Here is a 15,955-nt window from a genome sequence, read left to right on the forward strand (position 1 = left end):
TGGAAGACAGGCTCGAAAATCGATTGGTTGGGCTTAGTTTTGATATGATTTGGGATTGATTTGGTTTAGTTGAATTGTAGGCTTGGAAATAGATATGTTTGGGTATATGGACAGATTCTTTTATAGAGTTATGTGATTAGACTTGAGCATTAAGTTCTGACATAGTGAAACGCGTTGTTTTGTTTGAAAACACAAAATTGCATTTATTTCTATATACTCCCAACATCAAACCAACACCGAACTCCAGATATGTGTCTACTCATCGTATGTATAGCATAGTTGAGTACAAATACGCACATACATATGTATATGCTTGTATAGATGTATATGTAACGATCTTTATAGCTGCTGTAATTCGTACTATTGAGAACGGATCTATAGATAGGATAAATCATGGAACCAAACGATGTAGAGCACATCAACTACGGTCAACAACCTTGGTATCAAATATTAAATAATATAACCATCGAGTAAGTAATTTACATTTGATCTACACATTTTTTTCGATTATTGTATTCAGTTGAAACGCCTCTGTAGAAAAATTCGTAAGTCGTAAATTAAAATTGACTATGCACATCCGGCAATCGGAATATGCGTTTAGATTTCTATTCCTACAAAGAACCAAATATCTCATTTCCTGGCTTAATTTCTCTTACTTTGATCTATTAACACTTTTGATTTATTTCGTGGCGATGGCTTAACGTAGTTATTGATTTAGCTAGAACAATCTGGCATTATCCGATCATTATCAATTATCATCGTGAGTACAATTTACAAGAAACTACCGTTGTATAAACCGATTTTGTATAAATTCATATTGCGTATATTTTATCAGTACTATCTCACACTAACGATAAACACTAGACTAATTTAAGCTAATCAATTCATATCGATCTACATAAATGAAAAGCCAAGTGGTATATCAATTCTTCAGCAGCAATTTTCGAATCGGTCTTCGCCATTTTCAAACCCCCTACACTTGGCCTTGTATAACTTCTACAAAAAATGTATGACAATATACACACACGTATAAAAGGTTTCGATTTGCTCCTCTACGCATTATAATACACACAAAGGCTGTCTTCTAGTTTGGGAACTCGCTTATCGTCTAATATTACTCACTAAGCTTAAGCCTGACTACAACACGTTTGACGTTCAATTTGAATTAAGATTAAGTAGCAACGGTCTCCTACTACGCAAATTAGATGAGAAATCTTCGATTACTTACGATCTAATTTACAACTCGGGCCTACTTATGCACTAACTTTATAGGGCCTCAGTCGAGGAGCTGCAGGGGCCGTGGTATCCATTCGTACTGCCTGGCGATGATTGGGAGGCAGCTGCTCTCAAAGCGGCTCCGGCTCCAGAGGAACCCGAGGCTCCGCCGGCCTGAGGCTGTATGAACTGTTTAAGGGTTGTTTCCAGCCGGGGAGGATACTGTGGATAAGAATTAGTCAATAACCACGAAAAACATAATCTTGTAATTCTTAGAATATGATGCAATATATTTCGAAAGTTTCTATCATTTTGGTAAATAATATTGACCCCCCTTTACTTGGCCACCTGGCCAACTCACCTCCTGGTTTTCATCCACCGATGGCAGCAACTCGTCCAGTGAGTTGGGCGTCAGGGGACTGGGCGTGGCCATGGTGACGCGACTGAGGGCGCCATGTTGCATCAACGCCTCACCGATGACAATCTGCGGCTTGTTCTGGGTGAGATGCTGCTGCTGCTGCAATCGGGCCAGTCGCAGCTTCATCTCCTGCCGAATCTCCTTCTGCTGCGTCTCCTTCTCGAAGCGCATCATGCTGTAGCTGCGCACCGAGGAGCTGGTGCTGTGCACCGACGCTAGACTTGGTCTTCGAGAACCTACAAACGAAGCAAGCAAAAACACAGAGGTGTCAGCCAGGTGAATCGATGTGGGGAAATATACGGATGGGGTTGCTGTATCAAAACTGAGTGAGTATCGGAGCGTTTTGGTTAGAAGAAACGGCGTGGTAGAGAAATATAGTAATTTAGATATGAGAAAGAAAGGCGACAGCGATGCAAAGCCACAGCGAAAGATCATTCCGATGCGATTGGAAAGCAAGCTAAGCAAGTGCGATTGGCTATAGACTCCTCAGTTGCTTGTATTTCGAAAATATGTTATTTTAATTCAAAACTGTTTGTAACTAGAACCTGACAAGTACTTTAAGTTCGGACTTTCGAAAAAATTCGTTTAGTTTTCTTTCTTTTAGGAATTATATATAATATTTTAATTTAAAATTAAACTTTTCATTCGCGATTTTTTACTAAGTAACGATTTAGAACATTTACAACATGTAAAACTTTCTTTAAGCAGCATAATTTTATTATTTTCATACGTAATATACACATGTAACTAACCCACGAGATAAAATTACGTATACGACAAGTGGTACAAACATATTGAACTTTTCCCTACAACTAGTCCCAAAATGTTGGATAACAAATCGCTAAACTTGCCAAGGAGCTCGCAACTGGTCTGTAGGATAAGAATGAGGACAAACAGGAACTTCATACACGAAAAGTTTTCTTTCAAAATGATGTCATCTTTAGTTGAAAAATTCAAGGCGCACAGGAAGAAAAGTAGTAGACGTAGAAGAAGAGCAAGAAGCGCAGGACATTCACATATAGAGTTGCGGGATTAACATATATGGAAGAACATTTTCATATCGTTTATCGATTCGTGTGTGTGTCTGTGTGTGAGTGTGTATGTGTGTGTGTGTAAGGCTTTAAGGACTCAACCGAATAAGTTCAGGCAAAGGTCAGCCGGAGGTTGAGTGACGTAGAAAATCCTGGCGGCAGACAAGTATCCTTAGCTGCCGGCAGGATGCATGCAATTGCAGTTGTGTGCGTGTTCTTTGTGTCTATGTGAGAGAGTGGTATAATTTGTTCGTAATTTGCAATAGTTGAATATATTAGCTAGAAAATCGTGTGGGGTTATGCTATATTACATTGTATTCGGTGTTAGTTTGGATAGATTTTCTATGAACATAGTCACCGCCATATTGCTTCAATATCATCTTGTCGAAATGTATTACTCGTCATCCTTAGAATCCGTGATTTTTTAACAACATTTCCTTTACATTAGTTATTCGTTTAATAACATTAACAGTTTTATTAATTAGTTTGTGGCTTTGTGCGCGTGTATTGCGTTGTGTTTGTGTGTGTGTGTTATTTGGTAACGATAGAAAAAGTAAAACAATTTAACAACTTGGTATTTGGAAACAGAGGGAGCTCGGAAGCACATTTAACATCGATCATCAAGAAACGTAAAATTTGTTTATAACTTTATCGTTTTTAACTAGACAGAGTTGTCAATTTAAACACTAATTAGACAAGCAGGGGGACAGGTTAAACCAACGCCAATGTACACAAATTAAATTTCAACTGTAAATAAACTGAGCTGAATTAACGATACATGATTATGTGAATAACTCAATTTGCGCGATTTAATTATGGCACATGAGACATGATTTTAATACGAATTCTGATAACTATGCTGGGGGGGATTCGTTTGGGCAATGTAAATGAGTCACAAAGTATTCCGTTGTCGAGTATTTCCGGCTCATGAACAATAAAACATGTAATCAAATTCCATTCGCCGAATTTTGCTCTTCTAATTGAATTACAAATTCCCATGCTTTTTAACTGTACGAATTTTTTAGTACTTAATTTGGAATGAGTCTAGCATTTGCATTTTCCTCGTATACTAAATAGATACGATATTGAAATGTATATGTAAGGACATCATTTGCAATATGTAATATCCGATAGAATATCTAAATTTTTCACAGAACAATAGATGGCAAAAATAATGTAATGATTCAAATATACTGTCTGTATTACTCAAATGTACAAATTCAACAATTGAAAGATCGTACACTAAAGACTGAAAGATCTAGAGTTCAGAGTTAGAGAAACGAAAATACAAACTAAGGTCTAGCACAGACTTTGAAATTGATCTCTAACCAGGAGAGGATGCAACCATTGAACAGATACGAGTAGCATATAGTTGACTTTGTTTTTGTTGTGATGTGGAAGTGTCTCTATATTTTGAGTGGACATGGACATGGACATGGCGATACGGAATGCGGATGGGGATGAGCAGACCACACGATCGTACAAATGGATGCGGGATGACTGATGCTTGAGTTGATTTACCGCAAATCGTGGCGTTTCACTCGCCGGCGTGGGCAGTGCGCCAATTTGCAGGTGATGCAGCTCGGCGCCAGTGGCGAATCCGCCGCTGGAGTCGCCGCCATTGGTGTCGGCATCGCCGTAACCACCAACCACACCGACATGGCCATAGCCGTAGCTGTAGCCGTAGCCACCAACACCACCAGCACCACCACCACCACCACCAGCACCGCCAGCACCAGGATGAGCCGGATCGCTATCGGCATGGGCAATGGCATGGGCATCATGTGCATGAGGGACTGTTGTGCTGGGTTCTATGCTATGCGGACCGCACTCATCGTCCTCATCATCATTGCCCCCAAAATTCTCAATGCCATTCATGCCCAATAATGTCCTAAATCTATCCTGATTCCTCGACCTCGCCGGCGACAGCTCGAAGCTGAGCAGATGCCGCTGGTGGTTCAGTTGCTTCTGCAGGTGGCGGTTCATCGAGAGCGTGCTCTCGCAGCTGCGGCAACCACTCCCACTGCCAGTTCCACCGCCACCACCACCATCATCAAGGTCGTCCCGCGAATGCTGGCTGCAGCCCGCTCCGGATGTGTGCCGCGACGAGGCCCGGGAATTCTGTTTGGACACCGCCGCTATGTGACACGATATGAGCAATATGGCGGCCGATCTAGCCGCACCTGTTCGTGACGTCGACACCAGGATGCCCTTCGAGCCGCCGCTTCCGGACGCCCCTCCACCGCCGGCCCCGCCTGCCACGCCTCCGGCGGCACCCCCGCCCAGTCCGCCGGCCGAGGCGCGTCGGTTGCCGTAGGAGCCAATCGATCCCGTCGACCGGATGCTGGAACGCGACGACGGACGCGCCGAGTGAACGGTAAGCGGTATCCCTGAAAACAAGGTCATACATTTATGAGTAAGCTGAATATCAGTACAAACTTTCAAGCAAACCAATGAAATAAACAAGGATGTAGTTATATAATAGAAAGATTAAAGATGAGGGTTAAGGAGGGATTGATATGCTATTAATTCACTACGATTTAAATTATTTAGTTTACTAGAGGACATAACATTGTGGACATTTGAGAATGGATTGAAACACTCACCTGTATCGCTGGAGTACAGAATGGGCGGCGGAATGCTGGCATCTCCGTAATTTCGATGCCGCGGATACTTCGTCTTGCTGAACAGATGCAGCACCATGCAGATGAGCCCGGCCAGAACCGCGATGCCCGTGGAGACGCCCAACAAGGTGGGCAGATCCGAGCTCAGTTCGCTGAGATCTATAGAAAAAAAAATGATTAAATATAAGTTCGCATAATTGGTAACATAGTGATTTTAGGTAGCAGCAGCTAATGCTACTTATGCTCCAAAGTATGTTACGATATATTAGAACTATTTAAGTTGTTTATTTGAGTAAAAAAAATATTACCTGGAGTGCAAAAGACACGGCGCGTTGGCTTCACGTAGCTGACTGAGTGAAATCCGCTGGCACACTGGCACATCGCATTGTGCCGCACCTGAACACAAAGGGAGTTCTCGTCGTTGTAGATGCAGGTCTCGTCGTAGAAACACTGATCGCCCAGTTTTTTAGCTGTAAGTCAATGATATTGGTAATTAATATATATCTAATCCATATACTGAGCAGCAGCAAGAACTTCTTACGTTTGGCGCAACCCTTTATCAGTCCAAGTTGCACTGGGTAGTTGCGTTCGCAGCTGCAGGTCTGCGAATCCTTGTCGCAGGATACGTGCAGCAGCTTGACGTCACACTTTAGCTCGTTGCACGGCGCTCCAATATATTTCCCCTTAGCTGCAATGCGCAAACCCAATTTGCATTAACAATTAAGCCGTCTTTAAAAGAATGCAAATTAAATGAATGTCAGGCCATTAAAACGAGCAAAAGCCTGGCGCACAGTTTAAGGACTTATTGAGCTTTAAATATTGCTCCTAATTGGTATTTAAAATCAATTGGTATTGGAAAAAAATGTGTGCACATGTTTGCCACTAAACTGTGAAAGTACAATATTTCACAATTGTAATACAAACGAAAAATATGTATAGTTATAAATTAATTTTTACAATGCACTTTTTTCAGAAGTAATTTACTAACAAATTATCAAATGTGGTAAAATATATCGTACGTTTATCAAAATTCAGAGTGTTTAATCAACCGTAAATCATAAAATTTAATTGTCTGCAAACAAATATCAAATGCAATCCTCTTAGAAACCAATATAATAGGCTGACACATTAACAACGCAAATTACCAAATTTGTCAGAAATAAATTGAGTGTTCATAGTAGTTGCAAATATGCATATATTAAATGTTACTATCAGCTTTCGCCGTTGACATGCAAATTGCATCAAAATTGAATATTTAATTGCACACCGAATATCAATTGCATTAAAATCACAATTTGCTTTTTGGAAACACTTATAATGGGCTACCAGCGTGCGCTTTGGTATTTGGTAATTCCCGCATCGTGGCCAAGATAAAATGGATGGGACCGTGAATCATGCAGTTGCAGCTGCTGCGGCAGATGCGGCACAAGGTGCACAGGACGTGCCAAAAATAAAAGTTAAACAACAACCATGAAAGGACCCGGAATGGCAACTGGATGTTGCGCAATTTATGGTTCTCATGATCTCGGCGGTTTTTGGGCTTGGGAATCCGCAGCCGAGCAAAGGTCAATGCAAACTAACGAAACGCAGCGCCGACCAAGTGCATTATCAACAAAAATTCCATTTATTTCGGTTTGCAAATGCAGCAGCCACAAATATTCATTTGCGAAATGGGATTATACAAAAGGGGCGCACAGATAAGTTTTCACAGCAAGTACTTGTATTTAAGGACTTAATTAAGTAACTAGTGTGTATGTATTTAAACAAAAATAAAAGCTGCACAACTGAGATTATATGTGCAACAAAAATAGATGCAAGATATTTTATAGTTCTATAAAGAGCTTAAAAATAGTTTTTGAAATAAAATGTGCTGATTTTTGAACCCGAACCCACCTGACTTATTATTAAGCAAGGCCTCCAATTCGTCGACGTCGTCCGGATAACTGCCATAGTCGTCATCATCAGGCACATTGGCGGCATCACGCTTCCGCGTGCGTTTCTCGCTAGGCTCATGCTGTTGCTGCTGCGTTACGCCATCCAGTTCCATCGTGCTGGAGATGTTCAGCAGGATCGGGATGGCGGCCGAGTCGGAGGACGTGGCCAGGACAGAGGCGGACACGGAGGCGTGGAGCAGGAGGAGACAGCCGTAGAGTAGCACGGCCTGGCCCAGTTGCATGGCCATCAAGTGGCAGCCGTGTGGATGCAGCTGCTGCTGTTGTTGATGTTGTTGTTGTGGCTGCAGTTGCAGTTGCAATTGCAGCGCCATCAGCTGCAGTCGCCGCAGTAGACAAGGCAACGTTAACTTCGCCATTTTGTCATTTTCGCACCGCCAGCCGCTACTCAACACATTCGCAATTGTTTGCGAACTTTCGCCATTTGGCCAAGCAGTTTCCGTTTGCGTCGTTAGCAGTTTCAGTTTATGTTTTAGTTTGCAGCTCGAGTTTCGGTTTTCGTTTGCGTTTCCGCTGCCTCAGTGGTTTATAGCTCGCTTTGGACAAATTGGCCAAACCCCGGTGCACATTACGTATACGTCATGCTGCACATTACGTATACGTCGCCGGCCGCTGTTGTTGTTCCTGGTGCTGCTGGTGGTGGTAGTGGTGCCCCTGCTGCTGCTGCTGCTCCTGATGATGATGATGTTTAGCCTTGTCCCGCCTGCCGTTGTCGAGTGGCCAACTAGCTAGCTGCCTGCCCTGCATGATAATTTTATATAATTTGCCCCCGCTGCCACAAATCGGCTCGAGTGGCGCTTGTTTTTGTTGGTTTCACTTCTGCCGTTGCGGTTGCGGTCAGCAGCGTCATCATCTTCGAGTGACCCACTAATGTGTGTTGCATGTGCAGCAACGCTGCACGTCTGCCGCCGCCTTCTAGTCGGGTATTAATTCCATGCAAACTGCAGATTTATGGCACGAACTTTTCGAATCTGGGTTGGTCTTCTCTTTCGGTCTGCCGCGGCTCGTTATCCCGAGCTGAAATTGCACGAAAAAAAGGTCAAACATATAAATTTGTGCTTTCACTAAAATAACCATAAATAAAATGACTAGTGCGTGCCATCACATTAAATAATCACGTAGATTACGCGTTTGAAAACGTTTATTGAACGTCAAACAATTTTTACTGCGTGTAGATAAAGTTGATGTATAAACGATTGTATTATATTGTAGCCGCCAAACAATTAATTTTTTTATTTCACAAAATATATAGATATATATTTACTTGATTTATATAAAGTCTGTACAGGTAACAAGGGGTTAATATTATCATCTACAATTTCTAAAACAAATTGATAATCAAAAAAACATCTACACAGCTGGCCCAAAGTAAACGAATGTGTGTGTGTTTACTTATATATTTAATCATATTTACTTTTGATTCACGAAAAACGAGATTCGACTGATATGTTGGTATATAAACCAGAGAATTGAGCTTTCTTCGTTTAGATCACAGAATCACCCCAAAACGAAAATGAAACTTCTTCTGGTTCTGGCATTGGCAGTCTTCGTAGCCCACGTGGCTGTGGCCCAGGCAACTGATTCGTCTGACGATGGAGATTACTCTTACGATTACGCTGATGACAACGATACTACAGGAAACTCCGAAGACAACACTGCAGATTCTGGAGACAGTACTGATAGCTCCACTGACGTCGACAGTGGAAACGACTCGGGGGACGTCGATTCCTATGACGACTACGAGGGTTCTAGCGATGTTACGGAAGCACCAACTGCTGCTCCAGTTGCCAAAAAGAACAAGAGGGCTGGTGCCAGGAAAAACAACAGGAACAACAAGAATAGGGCAGCAGCTAAACGTCGCAATGCCGCCGCTGCCAAGAAAAATAATAACAAGAGGGCGGCTAAGAAGCGAACACCTGTTGCCGCCAAGAAGCGGGCAAATGCTGGAGCCAACAAACGCAGGCGCTCTGGATAAATCCAGTTTATTATATTCGTAGCTACAAATTATAAAAAAATAAAAAATTTAAAAAAAAACTGTTTCCAAAATTACCAAGATTTTTTTCTATATCATTATTAGTTAGGGTTTATGTTAATATATTATAATTATAATAATATTTGTCAAGAATATATTGGTTGTTTTTATTATTAAAGTTGTAAAAAACTTGAATATCACAAAAGTTTTGAAATATATTGAACTATTTCACCCGATGTTCAAAAGACAAGAAAACATTCTCCACAATTTTTAATCAGCACGTGTTGTTTTCAGCCATATGTAAATAAATTTCTTTTTGATAGAACAAAAACATACACCGCATATATTTGAAGAATTATATAATTTTAAAGACGTTTAATGTCTTATCTGAAAGAACTTATTTTTATATAAGGATACTAGCTGGTCGACTAATGCGTAAACCATAAACAAATTGTTCTAAGATCCAGATAAAACATTTGAGATCGGAATAACCTTGGCTCTTTTAATATAAAAGAGTTTATATTACTTTTTCCTGCTCTAACACGAAATATAATTTCATAAGTTCAACATAAAGCAACCGAAAAATGTTAAACAAATACAAGTAGCACACACAGCTGTTCTAAGCCACCGAAAATTAAAACGATGAATTAAAAAACCAATATTTGCATTCTACAGATGTACATAGAAAAATAATGTAAAAAAGCTTTATATATTTATAAATTTCTTCTGAGAAGAAAAAACTATAAATACCCAGTGTTGAGGACTTTCAACCTCAGACGTTTATACCTTAGGTTACCTATCTGTTCGTTGACTCTATAGATACAAAAAAAAATATGAGGCTGCTGTTGGTTTTAAGCCTGGCCATATTGGTTGCCTTCGTAGCGGGTGCTGATGACTCTGCCGATGACTATTACGATTACTACGACTATGGTGATGACTACAATGGCGACTATGATGTAGAGTCCAGTTCGGAAAGTGGTATTGATGCATCCGGTAGCTCAGAAGATGATGCTAGCACCTCCGAGGACAGCTCCTCCGGCGAAGCTTCCGTTAGCTCTGAAACTGACACAGCTAGTTCTTCAGAAACTGGAGATAGTTCCTCCGCAGAAACGGCCTCCAAGTCAACTCCAACCAAGGCAAAGAAAGCCAAGAAAGCCGCTGCCCGCAGAAATAGACGACGCAGGCGCACCACCTTGGCTCCAAGACGCTCCACCACCGCTGCTCCCAAACGCAAGGCAGTGGCAGCCGCGCCTGCCAAGAAGCAAACACCTGTTGCCCAAAAGAAGAAGACACCTGTGGCAGCCAAGAAGAAGGCGAATGCCGCCGCCAACAAACGCAAACGCACAGGCTAAGCAGTTCGAAAAAAGGATAAATCACTTATAATCACTAAAAGTTCTGACATCAGATTTTTAGGAAGACCAAGGGACATCTTGTAGAATCTACATTAGTCTGGGAATATTTCATATGTTGTTTTCTGTACATAAAATCCATACAAAAAAATTCAAAGACAATGAGACGTTTTGTAATTTACCACAAATATATATTTTATATAAATATATTCTTTCGGAAGAAAAACTAATCTTTAGCAATCGTTTCTGAACATTTTAAATCGAAAGGCAACTAGAAATCAATATTCCTTAAAAGAAAACAAATTACTTGAACGAAACATTCATTAAATAATAATAAAGAAACTGTATTGGTTTAAATATAATCAGCCGCCAGATTAGTATTAAAGCAATTTTAAGTCAGCTGCATTTTGCTGCATACTTTTAGGCGTTCACATTTACATACCCAGCGCATTGGCGCATTGTGTTTCTATTTAGACGAAAGCCAATAGCATCTATAAATAGTAATTATGCCCTCATACATGTAGACATAAATGCACAGGGACACTTAATTACTGATGCGCACAGGCGACAATTGTTTAATGGCGAAAGGATAACGAAAAGGGAGGAGGATGAGTAGCGCCATCGGCCGCCACAATGGGCCCATTGTTTTCGATTTCAATGCCGACATTCTGGCAGTGGCATTGCCAACAGAAATCCCGTGTATCCAGTGCACTGCGGCCCAGAGGAAAGCCACTCCGCATCCAAGTGTTTGTGTTTGCCCGAGAGAGATCCAATCTTCCAGTGTGTTGGTGGCGGCAAAGCACACATCCATAGGCACACCCACACGAATGTTTCCTCTTGTGGCACCCGCTGTGCCGCTTAGTGAGCCAAGTGTGGCAACAATCTGAATCATCGTTTTAGTTTCCCCCTACAGCCCGACCACCAGATCACCAGGGTATATGAATCGGTTAGTAGATTCGCCGGGAATCTTAGGTTGGGATGACCACAGTCAATATCAATACCAACCAGGAAATGGTTGAAAATTATCGAAAATTCTATGTATCTACTAGTTCAGTTCAGTTCAGTTTTTGCTTAATACGATACCGGATTCCCCAAACAAGCTAAACTTTTACAGGGTATTACACCACACTAACACCATTTGCAATTGTAGGCAATGGGCTGACGTGGAATCAAAGAGGAGGTGGGTGCGGAGGATAAGGTTGCTGTAATATCTGTGGCTGATGCCTTAAGAGGAAAATGCGATAATGTGCGCTAAACAATGAACAATGCAGAAATGGCATAAAAATAGCCAGAAGTGGGATATGAAGTGGGACACAGCGGCGGGAATTATAATGGAATATGTGTTTGCCTTCGAGGATGATAACGGCCAGGATGATGGCGGTCGGTGGTGTTGGTCTGGTTAGCACTCACAATGATGTGATGATGATGGCAAGTGCCCGATATATGCAGATTGTTGGTGTGGCTGCTGACGTTGATGGGCAGGAGGAGCAGATCGTCACATTTTAGATACTGCTTTTGACATTTACATGTTTTGCAATGCAAATCAGATGGGATACAGACTTGTGCTAAATGTATTGGAAATTTAAAATCGCGTGAAATATCTTTTTTAAATTATGAGACAATCTTGTCCTTGTTTGTGAAATATGGATAAATAGTTAGAGAATTTTCTTTACCCACATATTTTTATCGTTTTATAGTAGCTATACTAGTTCTATACCACAATCTATTATCATTTATCCAGATATTAGTGTAGTTATACCTCTTCTAAGTTGATATCTTTAGCAATATTTAGCACATAAATCAAACTTTTAGGAATTTCACATTGCTCACTTTTTGATAACAATCTTAAACGCCCAACAAAGACACAAACTTCCTCCTTGTGGATGTATAATTTGAAAAACAATTTGCATTTCCTCGAGGGCAATTCATTTTCCATTCCTTCGGAGCGGCAAAAAGTGGCAGAGAGCAGGGAAACTAAAAGTTTCCGCACTCCAAAGGAATTTTCTCTAACAAGGCATTTAGTTGGCAAACAAAAATACGTGCATATTTCTAACCCAACGGTGGGCAGAATGTTTATGTAATTACCGACACGTTTATAAGCGATGGCATAGGGGCAAAGGACTCGCAGAAAGTGAGCGAGTAACTAGCAAAGAGCAGAGCAATTTATGTAAGTGCGAGATATTTTTATGTCTCGGCAAACCATTAAAATGTGCATAATGCAATCCCTTCCAGCACTTTGCATATAAATTTCCACCGGCTGAGGCAAGAAGCGGCATAGCGGAAATGCAAGTCCAATAACAAGCGCAGTCGAGAACGAAAGGGATTGGCATGGGCTTAGTGGACATTGCATACACTGCTAAAAAGGGGGTTGCAAATTCCAATTTCATTTTATTCAGACAGAATCAATAATGTTCGCTACGTTTCCGGCTTGTGTGAATCTAGTTAGATTATTGATTTCGTAATGCCTATTTATGTTTCACATATATTTATTTAATTGACGTTTAAAATAACTAGTTTAAACGACCAACCGTGTTATTCTGTATTTCAATATAAGACTTTCATATTAAATCTTCCAAATTAATAAGATCACATTAAATCACAATTTTATATGTACAATTATATACATTATTATTCTTCTTTGGATTTTTAACCCTTTTTTACACCATGTAGACCAAAATAGCTTATTTTATGAGTGCCCACACTTGCAATGCCAATGTGAATGAACGCACATCCTGCTACTTCTATGTGTGTGTGTGTGTGTGTACTAGGATATACCTCAGAACCTCTCCGAAGGGAGAGGGGCACTGTTACAGTAACGGTAACGGAAGCAACGAACGCAAACATCATCCTGCATTCTGCATCGCCGAAGCTTAGCCCTCTCTCTCACTGTCTCTCTTCCTCTCCGAGAAGAGAAAGTCGTAGAGAGCGGGAGAGCGGTGCGCCTGCCCCTAGAGAGTACCGTTGTTTCTAGCGGTACATAGGGCTTTTGCGGAAACTGCACTCGTGTGCGTGTGTTTGGGGGTCCTACTTTTAGGCACTGATAAAGGCAAATTTACATACGCCGAAATGCCCCACCGTCCCCAGACTCCCGCCCACTTGGTTTCGGCCACGGCTTTTGGCTTCTTATGTGTCGCCGATGCCGATGCCGTTTAAAATGTAGGTTACACACAGCGAAAGAGGACCCGCAGACGCACACAAATCACATTCACACAAAAACATTCGCACACATTCAGAGCGAGAGAGAGAGAGAGTAGCGCACACATGCACGTGTATACGTACATGCAATATATTTTAGCACTTTCCGTTTTCCCTTCGGAACGTGTCCTGCTCTAAGGTAATAAAAGTTTTACAATTTTTTGGTTACACACAAACACACGCGCGCCTATTTGTGTGTGTGTGTGTGCTTGGCTTTTGTCTTTCACTGGGGGCCCAAGTCAGCTGGGCCTTACAGATTTTGATTCCCACAAATTCAAAGTTACGGACTCCGTGACCCGTAAAAGTATGCTACCAAAACGAACTATTCGCCAGTTTTGCGAGAGATTAGAACGTGAGAAAATTAAAAAATGTTTTTTGGCAAACTTTTGAGAAGGGCTCATAAATAAGAAAGTTTTACCTTTCAGTTTATTTGCAGGAATTTGCTTTGACATCTAAAAACTACATTTACTAGTAAAATATAAAATGGAAATAAAACGTTACTATTTGCTAATTCTTAACATAGAATAAAAATGTAAATACAGATTCGCTAGTTTCGCACCTATGATTTTGATTATCTGCACTAAATGGTTAATTATTTCTTTTTAAAAAATTGAGAGGAAACGAAGTCAATATTATTTTTAAGTACATATTGAATCACATCAATTTGACTATTAGGGCAAAACAAAAATGCTTCATATTGCAAACAATCCTTTCACAAAGAACCTCTTATTCGCTGCTCAAAATGCAATTTTCGTTCCACGCCAATATCCAATTACACCTTAAGAGGCATTCAAGGTCTTCTAGCATCCTGCTGCTTGTGCTTTTCCACGAACATAATTTATATTGTTTTTGTTGACTTTTTGATGACCGACTGTGTGAGTTGGTGAGCGGCGGAATAGAGAAAATGTAACAACTGTGACAAGGGCAGGAAATGCTCCTCTAGCCCCATAATACTATACAGATTTGAACCAAAAACACATACATATATACGCCAACAGCTATGTACATATGTATTGTATTGTAGTACCTATGTATGTGGATGGATCATGTACATATGTATATGTTCGTCTGGGAGTTCTTGTTTTTGTGTGGGGATTCAAAAGGCCTGCCAAAACAGCCAATCAGGAACCAATCAGCGATAAATCAAAGTTTGATTTCATTTTCAGCAACGTTGCTACCTTTTTCGGACTGCTTTTCCTCCGCTGCCAATTACAGAAACATTGTGTTTTCGCCAATAGCGTTGAAACTTTCACATAATTCGCCTAACTTGGCGTTTAAAACATTTAACTTTTGCCAATTCGGAGCAGGCAAAACTTTTAGCCTCACTGGCACGCACACACAAGCACTTTTCGTTTAATTTTTAATGCACTTTTAATTGCGTTTTCTTGTACGGCGCACTTGTACGGTTTGCAGTGCATTAATCCACGTCTTACAACATTCCCAGATATCTGTGTGTTGTCTAGTTCTTGCTGGTATAAAAAAAACCATGCGATTTGGGAATCGAACTTGTGCGATTGGCGAACTTAACGGTACTGAGCCGAACCCACAGCTGTAACGGTAAAGAACGATGTGTGGGCGAGGACGACAACGACGACGATGCTGCTCCTTCGGTGGTTGCTTGACATCTGCTCGGGGTCCTTTCGGGATCCCGTGCTGTCCGACTATCGGCTCGGTGGAGAGCGGGCGCAATGCAGCAAAACTTGGCGTAGGTTCAAGTTCCGAAGCGGGGATGAGACTTTCTATCGCTGGCCAGGACACAGAGAGAAATGAGAGAGCCGAGAGAGAGTCGTTGTGATGAGAAAGATGAGTGACTGTCTATGCGTCCTAAATGTCAGCTGTTTAACAAATTTAAAAATTGAATTTTTCCAATCCCGATTCCGATCCCTAGACACGTTTTCATCTTTATATTTTGATCTTGATTATTGGATCAATCGCGGTTTTTTGTTTTATTTTTTATTGGAAGCTTATGCAGAAAGAAGTGCATCCAATATTTTAAATTAAAAAAAAACATTTTATCTCAGTGATGAGCACTATGGTCACACTAGATGCATAACATATCGGTATAACCATGTGCATACCATATCGGTATAACCCTGTTCACGCAAAAAATTTAATTGCTATCGATCTTTAAAATAATATTGCAAAATCAAACTAAACCTCTTAAGCTACAAAATCAAAGCATATGATATTTCATTAAAA

At 40.9% G+C, this 15,955-nt stretch overlaps 3 protein-coding genes across 5 annotated transcripts; 2 read left to right on the forward strand and 1 right to left on the reverse strand.

The window, feature by feature from the left end:
* Positions 1-201: 201 nt before the first annotated feature.
* On the reverse strand, positions 202-15,363 carry LOC117141742. 3 transcript variants are annotated; one of them, XM_033305363.1, is made up of 8 exons: positions 14,935-15,363; positions 7,182-8,257; positions 5,830-5,976; positions 5,597-5,758; positions 5,271-5,447; positions 4,848-5,054; positions 1,577-1,869; positions 202-1,437 (listed from the first exon to the last, which is right to left on the reverse strand). In XM_033305363.1, exons 2-8 carry the CDS (start codon positions 7,597-7,599, stop codon positions 1,267-1,269), a joined length of 1,575 nt encoding a protein of 524 aa, XP_033161254.1. In that variant the 5' UTR covers positions 7,600-8,257; positions 14,935-15,363; the 3' UTR covers positions 202-1,266. The 3 variants fall into 3 exon arrangements, with proteins under 3 accessions (XP_033161254.1, XP_033161253.1, XP_033161252.1); XM_033305362.1 differs by lacking the exon at positions 202-1,437 and having other exon boundaries at positions 1,761-1,869; positions 4,186-5,054; XM_033305361.1 differs by lacking the exon at positions 202-1,437 and having other exon boundaries at positions 1,799-5,054.
* Positions 8,724-9,231, forward strand: LOC117141746 (pre-intermoult gene 1 protein). The gene has a single exon (XM_033305369.1). The coding sequence runs from the start codon at positions 8,754-8,756 to the stop codon at positions 9,213-9,215; it is 462 nt and encodes a 153-aa protein (XP_033161260.1). The 5' UTR covers positions 8,724-8,753; the 3' UTR covers positions 9,216-9,231.
* Positions 10,046-10,564, forward strand: LOC117139294 (DNA-binding protein HU homolog). Its single transcript, XM_033301525.1, has one exon. The coding sequence runs from the start codon at positions 10,046-10,048 to the stop codon at positions 10,562-10,564; it is 519 nt and encodes a 172-aa protein (XP_033157416.1).
* Positions 15,364-15,955: the final 592 nt, after the last annotated feature.

This window comes from Drosophila mauritiana, chromosome 3L (genome assembly GCF_004382145.1).
Source record: "Drosophila mauritiana strain mau12 chromosome 3L, ASM438214v1, whole genome shotgun sequence".
In the NCBI taxonomy this organism is placed as follows: domain Eukaryota; kingdom Metazoa; phylum Arthropoda; class Insecta; order Diptera; family Drosophilidae; genus Drosophila; species Drosophila mauritiana.